Source organism: Mercenaria mercenaria, chromosome 2 (assembly GCF_021730395.1).
Source record: "Mercenaria mercenaria strain notata chromosome 2, MADL_Memer_1, whole genome shotgun sequence".
Taxonomy (NCBI): domain Eukaryota; kingdom Metazoa; phylum Mollusca; class Bivalvia; order Venerida; family Veneridae; genus Mercenaria; species Mercenaria mercenaria.
The window spans coordinates 61230475-61250477 of NC_069362.1; the positions used below are offsets into that span (position 1 = coordinate 61230475).

At 36.4% G+C, this 20003-nt stretch overlaps 1 protein-coding gene across 2 annotated transcripts in view; it reads right to left on the reverse strand.

Moving 5' to 3' along the window:
- Positions 1-3346: 3346 nt before the first annotated feature.
- The window catches only part of LOC123564063 (ubiquitin-conjugating enzyme E2-17 kDa), a 78036-nt gene continuing 61379 nt past the window's right edge, over positions 3347-20003 (reverse strand). The window contains exon 6 of one of the 2 annotated variants that reach the window (XM_045357332.2): positions 3347-5849. In XM_045357332.2, the coding sequence (XP_045213267.1) occupies positions 5707-5849 (143 nt within the window). In that variant the 3' untranslated portion in view covers positions 3347-5706. Of the gene's footprint in view, positions 5850-9692; positions 18825-20003 lie in introns of those variants that run through there. The other variant, XM_045357334.2, reaches the window with a different exon arrangement.

Here is a 20003-nt window from a genome sequence, read left to right on the forward strand (position 1 = left end):
AAAACATGACGTAATGCCATGACAATCTCGGGCAACTTTGATCTCCACTTCAGAACCGACACACTTCTTTTAGCTCTTTAAGGGGGTTTTAACTGATGACGAAAACAAGGCCAGTACTTATTTTATCAACAGAATATTTACCGATAATTGTTAATGTTTTTTTTCCGCTTTGAATAGGGATGGGTTGATGATAATTATTTTTCGGGATTTTCGAATCCAAAGCAATCTAGATCAGATAGGATACAAGAAAAATATATTTACAGCTGCATACTGATAAAAGGAAACAAGATTCCTGTTTGTTTTATATTTTATGTTCGTCCCGGCAGTGCAGGACCGAATGTCCGGCTATTTTTGGCAATTTTCGTGATGTCTGGATTTTATTATACACACCTTGTAAAGAGTTCCAATTATGAAACAAGCGTCAACCACGGAAAAGTCACTTTTATAAAAAATATTGCAGTGATGATTACTCGATCCCGTTACGTACCGAAATTTACTTCAACTGTTTGTTTTAAAACATCATTTTAGACGACCCTTTATATAACTATTCAGTATTCACTCACGTTTTTCATGATTTTCACGTGCGCCTAAAAGTTGCCGCGTCAAAGTTTGCACGGACTTTCACAGGCATGTCTTGATTTCTACGCTTTGCACGCTTTTTATCTCCAAAGTATCAATCTTTCCACGGGGAACAGGAGGAAGATCAAGATTTCTTTTGGGGATTAACACGCCGTAATTAGGGCAGCACAGGATAGTGCGTGAAAATAATGTTTTTACCGCCAGCGTACAATACTTAGGACTTAGAAAGCAAACATGGTAACAAATGGAGATGGGCTTGGCTATATGAATGCGATACTGATGGTGATCGATGGGGTCTCTGGCTACGAAAACCGGACATTGCAGGGTCTGCATTTTGTGAATGTTGTGCCAGAACATTAAAATATGGTGGCATGAAAAAACAAAAATGTTGCTTGAATTTTCAGGTTGTTTCAGTCTGAATCTTACAAAAATATGTTGAGGGTATATTGTTGAAACAAGTCCTTGACTTAGAAAAGTTACTGTTAACTGAAAATCATGCATTTTGTGTAATATAATAAGTAAATTTTTGGCACACATATAAGGGTAGAATAGGGCTGTTCTAAGCATTCAAAATCACCAATTCTCAGAAGCTTCCGAGGCTTTGCCCTGGACCCACCGGGGGCCCTAGCGGCCCCCAAGCCCCCAGCAAATTTTTCAGGATTTTCAATATTCCATACTTTCACCCATGAAGATGGACATTCAGACCAACTTTCATACAGATCCCATGAAAAATATCACCTCTAGAGAGGTCACAAGGTTGTTTTATTATTTGACCTACTGACCTAGTTTTTGATGGCATGTGACCCAGTTTCAAACTTGACCTAGATATCATCTAGGTGAACATTCTGACCAATTACATTGAAGATCCATTCAAAAGTATGACCTCTAGAGAGGTCACAAGGTTTTTCTATTTCTAGACCTACTGACCTAGTTTTTAACCGCAGTTGACCCGGTTTCAACTTTACTTAGATATCATCAAGATGAACATTCAGACCAACTTTCATACAGATCCCATGAAAAATATCACCTCTAGAGAGGTCACAAGGTTTTTATACGCCCGAAGGGACGTATTATGTTATGACGCTGGTGTCCGTCTGTCCGTTAGCAATTTCGTGTCCGCTCTGTAACTCTTGAAGGATTTCAAGGAAACTTTACACAAATGTTCACCACACCGAGACGATGTGCAGAGCGCATGTTTTGGATGTCTCGCTTCAAGGTCAAGGTCACACTTAGGAGTCAAAGGTTATATCACTTTGTTTCGTGTCCGCTCTGTAACTCTTGAACCCCTTGAAGGACTTCAAAGAAACTTGACACAAATGTTCACCACACCAAGACGACGCGCAGAGCGCATGTTCCGGATGACTTGCTTCAAGGTCAAGGTCACACTTAGGGGTCAAAAGTCATGTCATTTTGTTTCGTGTCCGCTCTGTAACTCTTGAACTGCTGGAAGGATTTCTATAATACTTGGCAGAAATGTTTCGAAATTTAACATGTGCAGAGCGCATGTTCCGGATGACTCGCTTCAAGGCCAAGGTCACACTTAAGGGTCAAAGGTCATATATGACTTTGCTTTGTGTTTATTGCTCTGCATTGCAGTGCTCGTTTTTATTTGGCAGATTTTTTGTACTTACAATAATTTTTTTTTAATTACTTCCCTTTTATGTTACTATAAATAGCTTATTTTGAAACTTTTTTATTATTGGCCGTAGGGAAAAACCGAGACCACTTTTCTGTGGTACAACATGGATGGTACCTCCTATTTTAAGGTGTATTTTTACATATCTGTACCTGATAAGGATTTTTTGTAGACTTTGAATATTTTTTTTGTGGACTTAGATTTGTTTTTTGAAGTTTTCCTTGTGTTGTTCCAGTCCTTTGGGGCTACAACAGTCAAGTTCTTAAAATTTTGCTCCCATCCTATGATGTAAGCCTTCGGGCGTATATTGCCCCGCTTGGCGGCGCTCTTGTTTATTATTTGACCTACTGACCTAGTTTTTGAGGGCACGTGACCCAGTTTTGAACTTGAACTAGATATCATCAAGGTGAACATTCTGACCAATTTTCATGCAGATCCATTGAAAAGTATGGCCTCTAGAGAGGTCACAAGGTTTTTCTATTATTAGACCTACTGACCTAGTTTTTGACCGCAGTTGACCCGGTTTCGATCTTGACCTAGATATCATCAAGATGAACATTCAGACCAACTTTCATACAGATCCCATGAAAAATATCACCTCTAGAGGTCACAAGGTTTTTTCATTATTTGACCTACTGACCTAGTTTTTGATGGCACGTGACCCAGTTTCGAACTTGACCTAGATATCATCAAGATGAACAATCTGGCCAATTTTCATGAAGATCCATTGAAAAGTATGGCCTCTAGAGAGGTCACAAGGTTTTTCTATTATTAGACCTACTGACATAGTTTTTAACCGCAGTTGACCCGGTTTCAAACTTGACCTAGATATCATCAAGATAAACATTCAGACCAACTTTCATACAGATCCCATGAAAAATATGGCCTCTAGAGAGGTCACAAGGTTTTTTTTATTATTTTACCTACAGACCTAGTTTTTGACGGCACGTGACCAAGTTTCGAACTTGACCTAGATATCATCAAGGTGAACATTCTGACCAACTTTCATAAAGATCCCATGAGTGGTCATAAGGAAAAGTTTACGCACGCACGGACGACGGACGCCGCGCGATCACAAAAGCTCACCTTGTCACTTTGTGACAGGTAAGCTAATAAAACACACACACACTGTACATTAGAAAGTTTAATTCAATAATTGGTCAGACATTGGGATAAAGACAGCACTATTACTTCTGCCAAACAATTAACAAATTACTGCGCATGGCTTTTCAGAATAATTCTATATCAACTTGTTTTACATGCTGGTTACCATTATAACATTTTCTTTCAGTAGAAAAAGCATGCAAGTTTTGAGTATTCAGCTATGAACTTAAGTGTACCAGATAGAAGAAAACAAGACAAATACAAAAACCTTCTAGATTTTAAATGATGCATATCTAAACAATGATTCCAAAAATTTATTCTTCAAACGTAGTAAATCAAACTATTTTATGTACAGTATACCTATGATGGCGAATACTGAAGAAAATGAACACTGAAAAAAATTAACACAACGATAAATGTTATGGTAAATGACAGATACATGTGGGGGAGGGGGAGGAAGGTCTACGAACACAAATGTTCAGAGGCAGGACTAGTATATGTCTGTCACTGCAGAAGTAGTAATTGACTAATCCAACCCCACCAAGAAAGTTTTTTTTACACTTATTGCCAAAACTCGCTGGAAAGCAAAATAATTTATTTCATAAAAATCAGAAGTATATTGTACGAAACTTCACAAAAACTGAATTTCAAAAACAAAAGCACCCAAGATGAATAATTCAAACTGACCTATATTGTTCTGTTTACACACTTCATGTTATTTTCATTTTTTATTCTATTTTTCATCTACGTAGGGAACAAATAGACAGCTATTTATTTCATTTCTTTAGTTCTACACACCTAAAATTTCTATGCAGGATTGAAATAAGATAAAGTTACACCTGAAAGAAAACATGTGGCCCAAATGGAACTAGGTCGCTCACTTGAGGAGGACTATATTTTGACCTTGCTTTTGACCAAATTTGGTGAACATCATTTAAACAGAAAAAGTTATTTAAAGTTTTTTGCTGTGACAACCCCATATTGTGCGTAACAAACTTGAGGGATGGTCTGTGAAAGGATGCTTCAAGCAAAGTTTGCTGAAAAAACCACGAAGCAGTTCATGAGAGATGTTTCAAGGTTTTTTCTATTTTTAGCTCCAGTAGCACCTAAATGGGGTGAAACAGAACCATTTGAACAATTTTAGAGAGGTACATACAAGAAAGCTGCAGACAATTTTTGTAGCAGATGCATCAAATGGTGTATCTGAAGAAGCTGTTTAAATTTTTTTTCTACTTTTAGCTCTAGAAGCCCCTAAACAGGAAAAGCTAAACCATTTGGACCCCAAAAGGGGTTTGTCTGATTTTAGCTTTTGAGGCCCTTAAGGGACCAAGCAAAACTATTTGAACAATCCTGAGGAAGGTCCCTGCTAGGATGTTACAAAGTCTGATGTAATTCTGATCAGTATTTTCAGAGATATTTACGCTGGACAACAGACGCCGAACCATCCACCTACACTCCATAGCTCACCCTGAACAAAGTAAAGGTGAGCTACAAAAAGATATGCACAGGTCTCATCATAACAAAAAGGCATAATAAATTAAACATTGAAATTTCATAGCTATTGTAACATTAAAAATTTAAGCTTTGCAAGTTTAAGGATAACTACGGTTTATATATTGAATGCATATTTCTAAACCAAGAAAAACTACAAATATACAACATTTCATCTATGTAAACAATCATATTCAAATATCAAAATGTAACTTGTTCAGACCAGAACAAGCCGCTTAAACAATACTGGATGGTAGAGAATATAACTGTTTTAAAGTTAACTATTTCGTAAGTTTCTCCTGGGACCAACTGATGGTCGAAAATCTTCAGCCTTTAATTGGCTGATTTAGTGTCAAATCTTGAAAACTGACCACCCTGGTCTCCGAACTTTGATACTTTAATATACAGTGTACATATATAATTCAAACATTTATCTGTAAGTCTTGTTCCAGTCCATCAGTATTTTTGTGCATTCTTTTCAGACTGTTTTCTAGTTCAAAAATATAATCAGATTAAAAAAAAGAATACAAGAAAAAATGTGTATCAATAATCAATATAATATACTAGCAGATGTTCCTAAATTCTGTAGGCTAACTTCACTATACTGCAACAAATTCCCATAAAATTTATTTACATTTCATAGAATGAAAAACTGGACAGGCCAATTGTTAACAAGCTACATGCTGAAGTACTATTGCACATGTTTTAACATCTACATAATTTTCAAAATGAGAACAAAAATTACAGTCAACCCACAGTACATGTGCAATCAAGCGATGTTTCGTTACAATTAGCTGATTTTTTTCTGAATCTTGTCCAAATTTATGCAAGTATTTCTGTTTGTTTTAATTCACGCAGCTCCCTGTGTTAGAATTCGGTCCTAATGTAAGTTAGCGCTATTGCATCGCATATTTTTTAACCCAATCCTTTGCCAAGGTAGTGTATTTTGCTCTATCCGTCTTGTAGATCCTGGCTATTTCCGGTACAAGCGGATCGTCGGGGTTTGGATCACAGAGTAGCGAACAAATGGAGAGCAACACTGAAATACAGCAAAAATCTACCTCATAATCTTATTCATTTATTCCAAATTAAAACAGCACATGAAACGAAAATATTTATATTACTGATGCATTTTGGAAGTTCCTATTATCTAAAAAGGCAGACAGAAAAAGAGACTGTTTAGTGTGTATATAAGCAAAGAATGAGTGCAGGAGCCTGGTGAACAGAAACAATAAATTTCTTTACCCCTTGAAGTGAAGTTAAGCTACAGCATTAAGAGAATATGCATGCTAGAAATAACCTGTGTAAAAATGATAATCCCTGAAATATATCAACAACATGCATGACATACAGATATTTTAACAATGTGCATGACCAACATCTGAAACAAAGCCTGCAATCAAAATAGTTTGTGGGACTGGTAAAAAGAAAAAAATTGTACAACATTTGGCATATTTTGTTGTACATTTTCTTGCTAATACACTGTATTTTTTCCATCTGTTTTGCAGATTCTAGCTAATTTTAGTACAGGAGAGTGGGTTTGGATCTGCGAGTAGTGAACAGATGGACAGCAGAACTGAAATAGTTCAGTATTTTTGAAATTCAGCATTTACACACTTGTTTTAAACTTAATATGGCATTTAAGTGTAAACAAGGTTTGTACATATTTTACCTAGTAACCTAGTTTTTGACCTCAGGTAACCAAATTTTGAACTTTTCACAAGGCTGACAATTCTGTTAGATTTAGGGTGATTTAGTAGAAATTGTGGCCTTCAGAATATCAACAAGGTTTATCTATGATTTTGCCTAGTGCCCTAGTTTTCTATCTCAGGTCTTAACCTAGACTGCAGGGAGACAAACATTCTGACATTCTAACAAAGCTTACTATGATCAAGAAGAAAATGTTGTCTCCACAGTGTTGAGAAGTTTTTTCTATGATCTGACCCAGTGATTTCGCTTAAGACCTCATATAACCCTTTACTGAACTTGAGACAAACATTCTGACAAGGATGTATGATGATCAAGTAGCTAATGTGGCCTCTAGAGTCTTAAAAAGATTTTTCTATGTTTTGACATCATGTAGTTAAACATTTAACTTTATTTCCCAGCTTCGTTGCCTCTTTAGCATCAATAACTGTTAGGAATCATGTCAGCATTTAACAATCTTTCCCTAACTTCTTTGTCTTTTTAGCATCAACAACTTTTAGCAATCATGTAAGCATTTAGCATTCTTTTTCAAACTTTGTCTCTTTACCATCAACAACTTCTAGCAATTACATGTATAGCGCCATTTAACAATCTTTCCCCAACTTCATTCTCTCTTTAGCAGTAACAACTTCTAGCAATCATGTCAGCATTTAACAATCTTTCCCTAACCTTGTTGTCTCTTAAGCATTAACAACTTTTAGAAACCATGTCAACATTTAACAATCTTTCCCTAACTTCTTTGTCTCTTTAGCATAAACAACTTCTAGCAATCATGTCAAGAAAAAACAATCTTTCCCTAACCTTGTTGTCTCTTATAGCATTAACAACTTCTAGCAAACAAGTAAACATTCAGCATTCTTGTCTCTTTAACAGCTTTCAGCACTTATGTAATTTCTCTAGTCTCATCAACATATCCTAGCAATCATTTAAACAATCATCTTTATTTGGGACCAGTCTCATCAACATATCCTAGCAATCATTTAAACAATCGTCTTTATTTGGGACCAGTCTCAACAACAGATCCTAGCAATCATTTAAACAGTCATCATATTTTGGGACCAGTCTCATCAACAGATCCTAGCAATCATTTAAACAGTCATCATATTTTGGGACCAGTCTCATCAACAGATCCTAGCAATCATTTAAACAGTCATCATATTTTGGGACCAGTCTCATCAATAGATCCTAGCAATAATTTAAACAGTCATCATATTTTGGGACCAGTCTCATCAATAGATACTAGCAATAATGACTGTTAATAGATCCTAGCAATCATTTAAACAGTCATCATATTTTGGGACCAGTCTCATCAACAGATCCTTGTAATTATTTAAACAATCGTTGTTATTTGGGACCAGTCTCATCAACAGATCCTAGCAATAATTTAAACAGTTACCATATTTTGGGACCAGTCTCATCAACAGATCTTTGCAATAATTTAAACATTCATCATTATTTGGGACAAGTCTCAACAACAGTTCTTTGCAATTATTTATACATTCATCATTATTTGGGTCCAGTCTCATCAACAGATCTTTGCAATTATTTAAACATTCATCATTATTTGGGACCAGTCTCATCAACATGTCAACATCTCAAACCTTGTCAGCAAAATTCCTCTGGTAATTTTAAATGTATACTGGGTTCAAATCTAGAGACAAAATGACCAACTGCTACGTATGGCTGGTGTAAACATTAAATTAACAAGTTTATGTGTATTAACAGCACTATGCACTTAACAGGTATAAAATAATGCAAAATACATGTACATCTAAACATAGCGAAAGTGTGTACAAACACTAAATGATGTTTTAATGCACGACATTTAGTTATGAATACAGCTCTACATACACAATTAATATATACATTTTTATAAATTATACATTTGATGCAGATTTTTTCTACAAAAATGTTGAAGTAAATATGTAGAGATAAATAATTAACAAATAATTGTATATTGTTTGTTTCATTACTTTTGCTTTCAGTGTAACTTTACATAAAACCATTAGTTGTTTATTCTATTACCTTCCTTATGTAAATTTCATGTAATCCTCTTATATATGCTATCTTGCATTATAATCCCTTCATGTCCTTAACATCCTTGTTAATTTGTGTTTACTGTATATATGTACATTTGAGGCTCACAGGGAAGACTGGGTACACCCAACTGTGTTGCCTCGTTAAATAAAGACTTTATTATTATTATTATTTATTATTATTATCATTTATTATCATTATTATAAATGCTTTGAGTGAAAGAAGGGCACTGGATATCATTAAGGAATGTCTCACTGACAAGGTCATTATGTCAACAATCAGTACCATAATCCGTAATGTCATTACATGAATATTCAGTCATTCAGCACCTTACCTTAGTCTTGTCAAAGTGAAACTAGAGATGCTTTTGAGAAAAGCGCATGTCTCCCACAACTGCCTAATCATCTAGATAGTAAGTCAGTCTTTATATACTGTTTACTTAATCCACATGTGCATGCGCTTTCTTGACACCAAAAGGACCCATATACTACTAGTAGTATAGGCGACGGTTTAGGGGTAAAGCTGCACAAGAAATCTGAGTGATTTTGGTAATTCAAGGGCCATAATTCCGACATGCCTAGGCCGATTTGGCTAGTTATCGAACTTGGCCGAGCACTTATTGGTAGACACATTTTGTTGAAGTTTGGTGAAGATCTGATGAAAAATGTTCGACTTAGAGTGGGGACAAGCTTTGTGACAGACACACACAGACTGGAGTAAATCAATATGTCTCCCACAGCACTGTGTGGTGGGAGACATAATAAATTACCAATGACTGTGGCCTCTTTGTTTGGGGTTTAGCGCTATTTTACAAAAGTATTTCAGTTTTGTAACAGCAAGCAGCTAGCCTAGCCAGTGTTCCTGGATTCTGTACCAATACTAACCTGTTCTTTGGCAATAACTGCAAACATTTCCTCATGAATGGCAGATGGTGGATGAACAATTTCAAACACAATGTATTTTTTTATCAAATTGTCACAGAGAACAAATGCTTCGCCAGGGGATCAAACACGTGATCTTGCTGTCCATACATATTTAAGCTCTCACTGAGCTAAGTGGGCCAGTAACTTTGACCTCAGATTTTGCCATCTCTACTCTCTTTACAAGCCAAGTTTTGAAATATAAACAACACACTGAGTAGTCAAAAAATGATTTTTATTATCATTCTATAAAATACAGTGAAATGAGCAGTGTATCTACATTTATGTATTCAAAATATCTAGGTAAAACAATGAGAAAATGAACAAGAATTCATACATTATCAGCACTAATATGTTTAAACTAACAAATTTACAAAAGAAAAAAAAATGTCACAATAGGGGTTTGCAGACGTCAAAAACTTCAAATCTTACATACAAAATTTAATCATCCCAACTATCAGTGAATACTTAGTTATCTTTTCCAAATGACTAGCAATAACCAAAATAATCTCCAAAAATATTATAAATTGTAAGATGGAACTTTCTTACAAAGTTGACCATCAAATCTCTTCTTTTAGATTAAACAAATAACAGTTCATTTTTGGTAAAGTTCATCTTTTAACTTTGATTCAAAAACTTTCAAAACATATTTTGTGGCTTGTCAAATGGTTTAATACAGCTAGTCTATTCCTACATTAACAAGAGATCACAGAGTGATCTTGGCGCCCACCAATGTGCCATTTTTGAGTGTTCCAAATTTCAAGACTTACTGACTAGCTCAAGGTCAAATTTCATTTCCGTACACAACACAAATCTATGCAAGTGGTCCAAATTTGAAGGCTGTAGCTTGAGAAATGTAAAAGAAGGTCACTAGGTCAAAATCCAGGTCAAATTTTACTCCGAAATACAAAACTATGCATGTGGTCCAAATTTGAAGCCTGTACCTTCAAAAATGTGAAAGTAGGTCACTAGGTCAATGTAAAGGTCAAAGTTTGTTTCGGTACACAAAACTATGCATGTGGTCCAAATCTGAAGGCTGTAGCTTGAGAAATGTAAAAGAAGGTCACTAGGTCAAAATCAAGGTCAAATTTTATTTCGGAATACAAAACTATGCATGTGGTCCAAATTTGAAGCCTGTACCTTAACAAGAGATCACAGAGTGATCTTGGCGCCCACCAATGTGCCATTTTTGAGTGTTCCAAATTTCAAGACTTACTGACTAGCTCAAGGTCAAATTTCATTTTCGTACACAACACAAATCTATGCCTGTGGTCCAAATTTGAAGCCTGTACCTTCAAAAATGTGAAAGTAGGTCACTAGGTCAATGTCAAAGTCATTTGTTTGGGTACACAAAACTATGCATGTGGTCCTAAATTTGAAGCCTGTAGCTACAGAAATGTGAAAGTAGGTCACTAGGTCAATCTTAAGGTCAAAGTTCATTTTGGTACCCAAAACTATGCAAGTGGTCCAAATTTGAAGGCTGTAGCTTGAGAAATGTAAAACTAGGTCACTAGGTCAAAATCAAGGTCAAATTTTACTTCGGAATACAAAACTATGCATGTGGTCCAAATTTGAAGCCTGTACCTTCAAAAATGTGGAAGTAGGTCACTAGGTCAATGTAAAGGTCAAAGTTTGTTTCGGTACACAAAACTATGCATGTGGTCCAAATTTGAAGGCTGTAGCTTGAGAAATGTAAAAGTAGGTCACTAGGTCAAAATCAAGGTCAAATATTATTTCGGAATACAAAACTATGCATGTGGTCCAAATTTGAAGCCTGTACCTTAAAAATGTGAAAGTAGGTCACTAGGTCAATGTAAAGGTCAAAGGTCATTTCAGTACACAAAACTATGCAAGTGGTCCAAATTTGAAGGCTGTAGCTTGAGAAATGTAAAAGTAGGTCACTAGGTCAAAATTAAGGTCAAATTTTATTTCAGAATACAAAACTATGCACGTGGTCCAAATTTGAAGCCTGTACCTTCAAAAATGTGAAAGTAGGTCACTAGGTCAATGTCAAGGTCAAAGTTTTTTTCGGTACACAAAACTATGCGTGTAGTCCAAATTTGAAGGCTGTAGTTTGAGAAATGTGAAAGTAGGTCACTAGGTCAAAATCAATGTCAAATTTCATTTTGAAACACGAAACTATACATATGGTCCAAATTTTATGCCTGTACCTTCAAAAATGTGAAAGTAGGTCACTAGGTCAAAATAAAGGTCAAAGTTTTTTCCAGTGCACAAAATTATGCATGTGGTCCAAATTTGAAAGCTGTAGCTACAGAAATGTGAAAGTAGGTCACTAGGTCAAAATCAAGGTCAACTCATGTCAAGGTTCATCTTGCCACTCAAAAATAATACATGTGGTCCAAGTTTGAATGTTGTAGTTACTGACAAGAACATTTTAAAAGCTTTTCCCTATATAAGTCTATATGAACCAATTGACCCCCGGGGCGGGGCCATATTTAACCCTAGGAGGATAATTTGAACAAACTTGGTAGAGAACCACCAGGCGATGCTACATTACAAGTATCAAAGCCCTAGGCTTTGTGGTTTGGACAAGAAGATTTTCAAAGTTTTTCCCTATATAAGTCTATGTAAACCATATGACCCCCAGGGCGGGGCCATATTTGACCCTAGGGGTATAATTTGATCAATCTTAGTTGAAGACCACTAGATGATGTCACATACAAAATATCAAAGCCCTAGGCCCTGTGGTTTTGGACAAGAGGTTATTCAAAGTTTTTCCCTATATAAGTCTATATAAACCATGTGACCCCCAGGGCGGGGCCATATTTGACCCCAGAGAAATAATTTGAATCATCTTGGTAGAGGACCACTAGATGATGCTTCATACCAAATATCAAAGCCCTAGGCTCTGTGGTTTTGGACAAGAAGGTTTTCAAAGTTTTTCCCTATATAAATCTATATAAATTATAGAAATAAACAAAGGGCCATAACTCACTCATAAATTGTTGAACCAGTCTGATTTTCAGGGGGACACAACTAGGGTACCAATACATCATTCTGACAAAGTTTGGTCAAAATCCCCCAAGTAGTTTCTGAGGAGATGCGATAACGAGAAATTGTTAACGGACGGACGGACGGACGGAATGACGGACGGACGGACCACGGACGCAGAGTGATTTTAATAGCCCACCATCTGATGATGGTGGACTAAAAATGTGAAAGTAGGTCACTAGGTCAATGTAAAGGTCAAAGGTCATTTCAGTACACAAAACTATGCAAGTGGTCCAAATTTGAAGGCTGTAGCTTGAGAAATGTAAAAGTAGGTCACTAGGTCAAAATAAAGGTCAAATTTTATTTCAGAATACAAAACTATGCATGTGGTCCAAATTTGAAGCCTGTACCTTCAAAAATGTGAAAGTAGGTCACTAGGTCAATGTCAAGGTCAAAGTTTTTTTCGGTACACAAAACTATGCATGTAGTCCAAATTTGAAGGCTGTAGCTTGAGAAATGTGAAAGTAGGTCACTAGGTCAAAATCAATGTCAAATTTCATTTTGAAACACGAAACTATGCATATGGTCCAAATTTGATGCCTGTACCTTCAAAAATGTGAAAGTAGGTCACTAGGTCAAAATAAAGGTCAAAGTTTTTTCCAGTGCACAAAATTATGCATGTGGTCCAAATTTGAAGGCTGTAGCTACAGAAATGTGAAAGTAGGTCACTAGGTCAAAATCAAGGTCAACTCATGTCAAGGTTCATCTTGCCACTCAAAAATATACGTGGTCCAAGTTTGAATGTTGTAGTTACTGACAAGAACATTTTAAAAGCTTTTCCCTATATAAGTCTATATGAACCATGTGACCCCCGGGGCGGGGCCATATTTAACCCTAGGAGGATAATTTGAACAAACTTGGTAGAGAACCACTGGATGATGCTACATTTCAAGTATCAAAGCCCTAGGCTTTGTGGTTTGGACAAGAAGATTTTCAAAGTTTTTCCCTATGTAAGTCTATGTAAACCATATGACCCCCAGGGCGGGGCCATATTTGACCCTAGGGGTATAATTTGAACAATCTTAATTGAAGACCACTAGATGATGTCACATACAAAATATCAAAGCCCTAGGCCCTGTGGTTTTGGACAAGAGGTTATTCAAAGTTTTTCCCTATATAAGTCTATATAAACCATGTGACCCCCAGGGCAGGGCCATATTTGACCCCAGACAAATAATTTGAATCATCTTGGTAGAGGACCACTAGATGATGCTTCATACCAAATATCAAAGCCCTAGGCTCTGTGGTTTTGGACAAGAAGGTTTTCAAAGTTTTTCCCTATATAAATCTATATAAATTATAGAAATAAACAAAGGGCCATAACTCACTCATAAATTGTTGAACCAGTCTGATTTTCAGGGGGACACAACTAGGGTACCAATACATCATTCTGACAAAGTTTGGTCAAAATCCCCCCAGTAGTTTCTGAGGAGATGCGATAACGAGAAATTGTTAACGGACGGACGGACGGACGGACAGACGGACTGACGGACGGACGGACGGAATGACGGACGGAATGACGGACGGACGGACCACGGATGCAGAGTGATTTTAATAGCCCACCATCATCATGATGGTGGGCTAATAAATATGAGACTTATTCAAAACCATTTTCATTGCAGCAGAATATTACTACATTTTGTATTTGGTCATTTGAGAAATAAAGCACTGTTTTTGAAATACAAAATTAATGTACAAGAACTATACACAGAAATAGAATATACTCTACTTTCACAAAGTATAACAAGAGCACCGCAATGCAGAGCAATATATGCCCAAAGGTATGATCTTTGACCCGTGTGACCTTGACCTTGAAGTAAGCCATCCGAAACATGCACTCTGCACGTCTTCTCGATATGGTGAACATTTGTGCTAAGCTTCTTTAAAATCCTTCAAGTAGTTCAAGAGTTACAGAGCAGACACAAAACATAGTCACATGACCTTTGACCTTCAAAAGTTTGACCTTGACCTTGAAGCAAGCCATTCAAAACATGCGCTCTGCATGTCGTCTCGATGTGGTGAACATTTGTGTCAAGTTTCTTCAAAATCGCTAATGGACAGACGGACAGCGGCGTCATAACATAATACATCCCTTCCGGCATATAAAAATCCTCTTTTATCTGCAGCGAGGAAGAAAATCAAGAGGGCCAAGGTTACCTTAAGCAGCTCACATGAAACTGACAATTTGACCTTAAATATATCTAATGGTAATCATGAATGGTAACAACAGTGTTTAGTATAAACGTTTTTCTATTCTAAGCTCAGACAGCCCCCCATTATCAGACAAGAGGACCATGATGGTCCTGAATCGCTCACCTATCCCCACATGACCCAGTGTTGAACTGAGTATGACGTCGTTATTTCTATTATTTGACATAGTGACTTAGTTTTTGAGCACAAGTGACCTAGATATCATCAAGATAAAAAATTCTGACCAATTTTCATGAAGATCCATTGAAAAATATGGCCTCTAGAGAGGTTACAAGGTTTTTCTATTATTTGACCTAATGACCTAGTTTTTGGAGGCACGTGACCCACTTTTAAATTTGACCTAGATATCATCAAGGTGAACATTCTCACCAATTTTCATGAAGATCTCGTGAAAAATATGGCCTCTAGAGAGGTCACAAGGTTTTTCTATTTTTCGACCTACTGACCTAGTTTTTGACCGCACATGACCCAGTTACGAACCTGACCTAGATATCATCAAGCTGAACATTCTCACCAGTTTTCATGAAGATCCATTGAGAAATATGGCCTCTAGAGAGGTCACAAGGTTTTTCTATTTTCAGACCTACTAACCTAGTTTTTGACCCCACATGACCCAGTTTCAAACCTGACCTAGATATCATCAAGGTGAACATTCTGACCAATATTCATGAAGATCTCATGAAAAATATGGCCTCTAGAGAGGTCACAAGGTTTTTCTATTTTTAGATCTACTGACCTATTTCCTAAACCAATGTGACCCAGTTTCGAACTTGATCTAGATATCATCAAGGTAAACATTCTGACCAATTTTCCTGAAGATCCATTGAAAAATATGGCCTCTAGAGAGGTCACAAGGTTTTTCTATTTTTAGACCTACTGACCTAGTTTTTGACCGCACATGACCCAGTTTCGAACTTGACCTAGATATCATCAAGCTGAACATTCTGACCAATTTTCATGAAGATCCATTGAGAAATATGGCCTCTAGAGAGGTCAAAAGGATTTTCTATTTTTAGACCTACTGACCTAGTTTTTGACCGCACGTGACCCAGTTTCGAACCTGACCTAGATATTATCAAGCTGAACATTCTGACCAATTTTCATGAAGATCCATTGAGAAATATGGCCTCTAGAGAGGTCACAAAGTTTTTCTATTTTTAGACCTAATGACCTAGTTTTTGACGGCACGTGACCCAGTTTCGAACCTGACCTAGATATCATCAAGGTGAACATTCTGACCAATATTCATGAAGATCTCATGAAAAATATGGCCTCTAAAGAGGTCACAAGGTTTTTCTATTTTTAGACCTACTGACCTAGTTTTTGACCCCACGTGACCCAGTTTCGAACTTGACCTAGATATCATCAAAGTGAACATTCTGACCAATTTTCATGAAGATCTTGTGAAACAAATGGCCTCTAGAGAGGTCACAAGGTTTTTCTATTTTTAGACCTACTGACCTAGTTTTTGACGGCACGTGACCCAGTTTTGAACTTGACCTAGATATTATCAAGGTGAACATTCTGACCAACTTTCATAAAGATCCCATGAAAAATGTGACCTCTAGAGTGGTCACAAGCAAAAGTTTACGGACGGACGCACGGACGGACGACGGACGCCGCGCGATCACAAAAGCTCACCTTGTCACTTTGTGACAGGTGAGCTAAAAAGTGGAACCATTTGAATAAATTTGAGAGAACAAAAAGTCAACAGACATAACTCTAGTAGAGGTGCACAACCTCACACGCTATACAATATTCTTAAAATGTTACATAATCCCCATGTCAGATACTTTCTGAAGTACATGTGAAAAAAAACTTTTGGGCTCTTTTTATGAATATTTTTGACTAAGTAAAGGGCTATAACTCTGGTCTGGCAGTGTGAAATCCAAGTTAAAATCCTAGGTGCACAATTTCACATGCTGAATGAGAATCCTGTGGGGTCTGATGACCCTGGGTAAAATACTTTTTGAAATATGCACAAAACAAATTCAGACGGACAGACGTCAACTCTAAGTGATCCTATGAGCTTCAATATTTAAAATTCAGACTACTTTCACCTCTGAAGTAATAGAAAACATTTGCCTATTCCATTAACCCATGATTAGCATTCAAGCCGGGATATGTAATTTTGACAGTAAATCATACACTTAGATAAAGGTGAGCTTAAGTTATAAGTTTCACATATCTGATGGAGCGCTATTATCCAAATAAGAGAATATGCAAAACTTGCTTGTTGAAATGTGAATTAAGAAAAACCCCAACAAACAAACAGGTTCAAACTACTAGCACTTTCATATTTTAACAAACAAAAGAATACAAAGCAAGACAAAAGGGTTATATTGACCCTAAGTCGCTCACCTGAACTTGACTGTTTGAACTTGAAGGTATGTATGACACACTGAATCATGAGAAAAAGTCATTGAAAAATTTTCTATTTTTAGCTCTAGCGCCCCTGAAAGGGTTCAATTTGAATAAACTTGGAAAAGGACCTTATAAAAATGCTTCAGACCAATTTTGATGAACAGCCATCAAGCTCTTCATGAAAAGAAGTCAATTAAAGGTATTTCTATTTTCAGCTCTAGCGGCCCCTAAGATGGACATAAAGCCCCCATTTGAATAAACGTGAGAGGGAACCTTCTAATAATGCTACACACAAAGTTTGATGAAGATCAATGAAGCAATTCATGAGAAGTTGTTTCAGTGTATTTCTATTTTTACCTCTAGCCCCCATTTTGAACACTTTTGGGTAATTACCCTACATACCAAGTTTCATGAAGTTCAGTGGTGTGCGAGATGTTGCTTAAAAGACTTTCTATTCTAGCTCTAGCAGTCCCTAGAAGGAGCCAAGCTCCTCCATTCATATAAAATTAGAGACTACAAACTAAGTTTGATGAGAATGCATCAAGTGAAATCATTCAAATGTATTTCCATTTTTGGCTCTTATGTTCCCTAAAAGGGACCAATTGTCTACATTTGAACAAAACTGAGAAGACTGATGCTACAGACCAAGTTTAATGAAGATCCATCAAGTGGTTCAAGATAAGATATTGTTTTAAGGTTTTTCTATTTTTAGCTCTAATTGCCCCTAACAGGAATTGAGTGTCCTCAGTGAACAAATTAGGGAGAGGACGTTATAACAATGCTTACAGACCAAGGTTGATGAAGATCTAACAGGCGGTTCATAGGTTGTTTTAAGGTTTTTCTATTTATAGCCCTAGCTACCCATAGCAGTCAAGCGGAACCATTTGAATAAAACTGATAGGACCTTGACAGGATGCTATATTTGATGCAATTCTGACCAGTAGTTTTTATGTAAACTGCTGAATATGGAAGGCCAGTGACTGACACTTAACTACCCACCTATACTAATAGCTCGTCTCAGGTGAGGCCTAAAAACAATTGTTTGTTTCCGGTATCCTGACCTACCCTAAATTTTTGGCCCAACCTTAAATGTTTTTATGGCCTTGGAGAATTTTCTTTTATGTACTGTACTTTTTATGCTTTAAACACAGTGATGTTAGAGATCAACTTACTGATGCTCTAAAATTTGTATTCATTTTTTTTACAGAATGATCCTTTAAAGAAAGACTGTACTGAAGATTGTAATGTTATCAGTACACTGCTTGTCCTCAGACCACCAGGAATTGAGCACTACCTTAGGTGTACTTGCAGTTGTGCTTGAAGTTCCGTGGAAAGGAATAAAATTTCCGAAAAAGTCCCACTTAATAAAAAAAAATCCCCCCCCCCCCCAACAAAAATTTACCAACCTACCTACCCTAGCATGTTACTGGAAACAATGTTTTTTTAGGCCCAAGCTAAAAACAGGTCAGTACAGATTTGCATCATTTAAAATAATATGAAAAATATTCAACTGGATTGATGAAGAGATTTTTGAGTTGCATTTTAAATCACTGAAGGCTTGAGCCATACACGAGTACTTCATAGTATTTGTCAATTTCAATGGAGAACGACATAGTAACCCTTTTACATGGCATATTTATTTGTCCACTCTTTTGCCAGTTGTAGATACTTTTGTCTGTCTGTTTTGAAGATGCGTGCAATTTCTGGTACAAGAGGATCATCTGGGTTTGGATCACACAGCAGGGAACAGATCGACAGCAACACTGAAATAGACATAAATCTTCCAACACTGAAATAGACATAAATCTTCCAACACTGAAATAGACATAAATCTTGCATTAAAAACTGAACAAATTTTAATCATTTTGAAGCTGTCATAAAGTTCTAAGAAATGGTCGCCATAAATGATATCTTATTCTGAAGTTAAATTTGGTGAACCACATATTTTTGAAAAAAATCGCGAACTTTTAAAATCTTATAAAGCCTAAAAGGATCGGAACTATTAATAAAGAATCTTAGAAACTAAGAAACTTAGAGCGAAAAAAAATGGGACATTAGAAAATAAATTCTGCATTTAAGACAGAGATGCAGCTAGAGTGCCTTGGAAACCTCCATGGACCTTAACACCATCTCGTTCTGTGCCCCATTTACAGTATTTCATGTCATAAAAATTACGTATAAAGAGTAAATTTCCATAAACCAATATTTTTAATAAATTTCATAGACTAAAGCTGCATCCCTACTGTTTTTCTCAAATATCTGTTAACAATACTTACTGAATGACTACTTTAACGTCCCGTAAAAAAATCAGCCAAATTTCAAACTCCTGAAACAGCCGACTTTTCAACGAAATACTTAATATGAGACACATAACAAGATAAACACACAACACTGAACTGTGTAAGGTCCCCGATAGTTCCAGAGGTCACTCATCAGTAACAAACATTTCAACTATTTAGACATATTGTTTTATCCAAAATATTTATCATAATTCTTAGACAGAAATGCTATATAAATGCAATTCTTCACATTCAAAATCTAGTATCTTATATCTGTATTTTTTATTGTACTTCTGGTTATTTTTCTGTAACCAGACTGACACAATCTCACTTCTACATAACAAGCTTCCTATGTCCTGTAATTAAAATCTTGGCAGTGACACAGACAATACAATCTTGGCAGTGTGACTAGATTTACAATCTTGGCAGTGACACAGGCATTTCAATCTTGGTATAGTGACTAGATTTACAATCGTGGCAGTGACACAGGCATTACAATCTTGGTATAGTGACTAGAATTACAATCTTGGCAGTGACACAAGCATTTCTATCTTGTGACTAGAACACAATCTTGGCAGTGACACAGGCATTTCTATCTTGACAATAAGACTAGATTTACAATCTTGGCAATGACAATAGAATTACAACCTTGGCAATAGTACT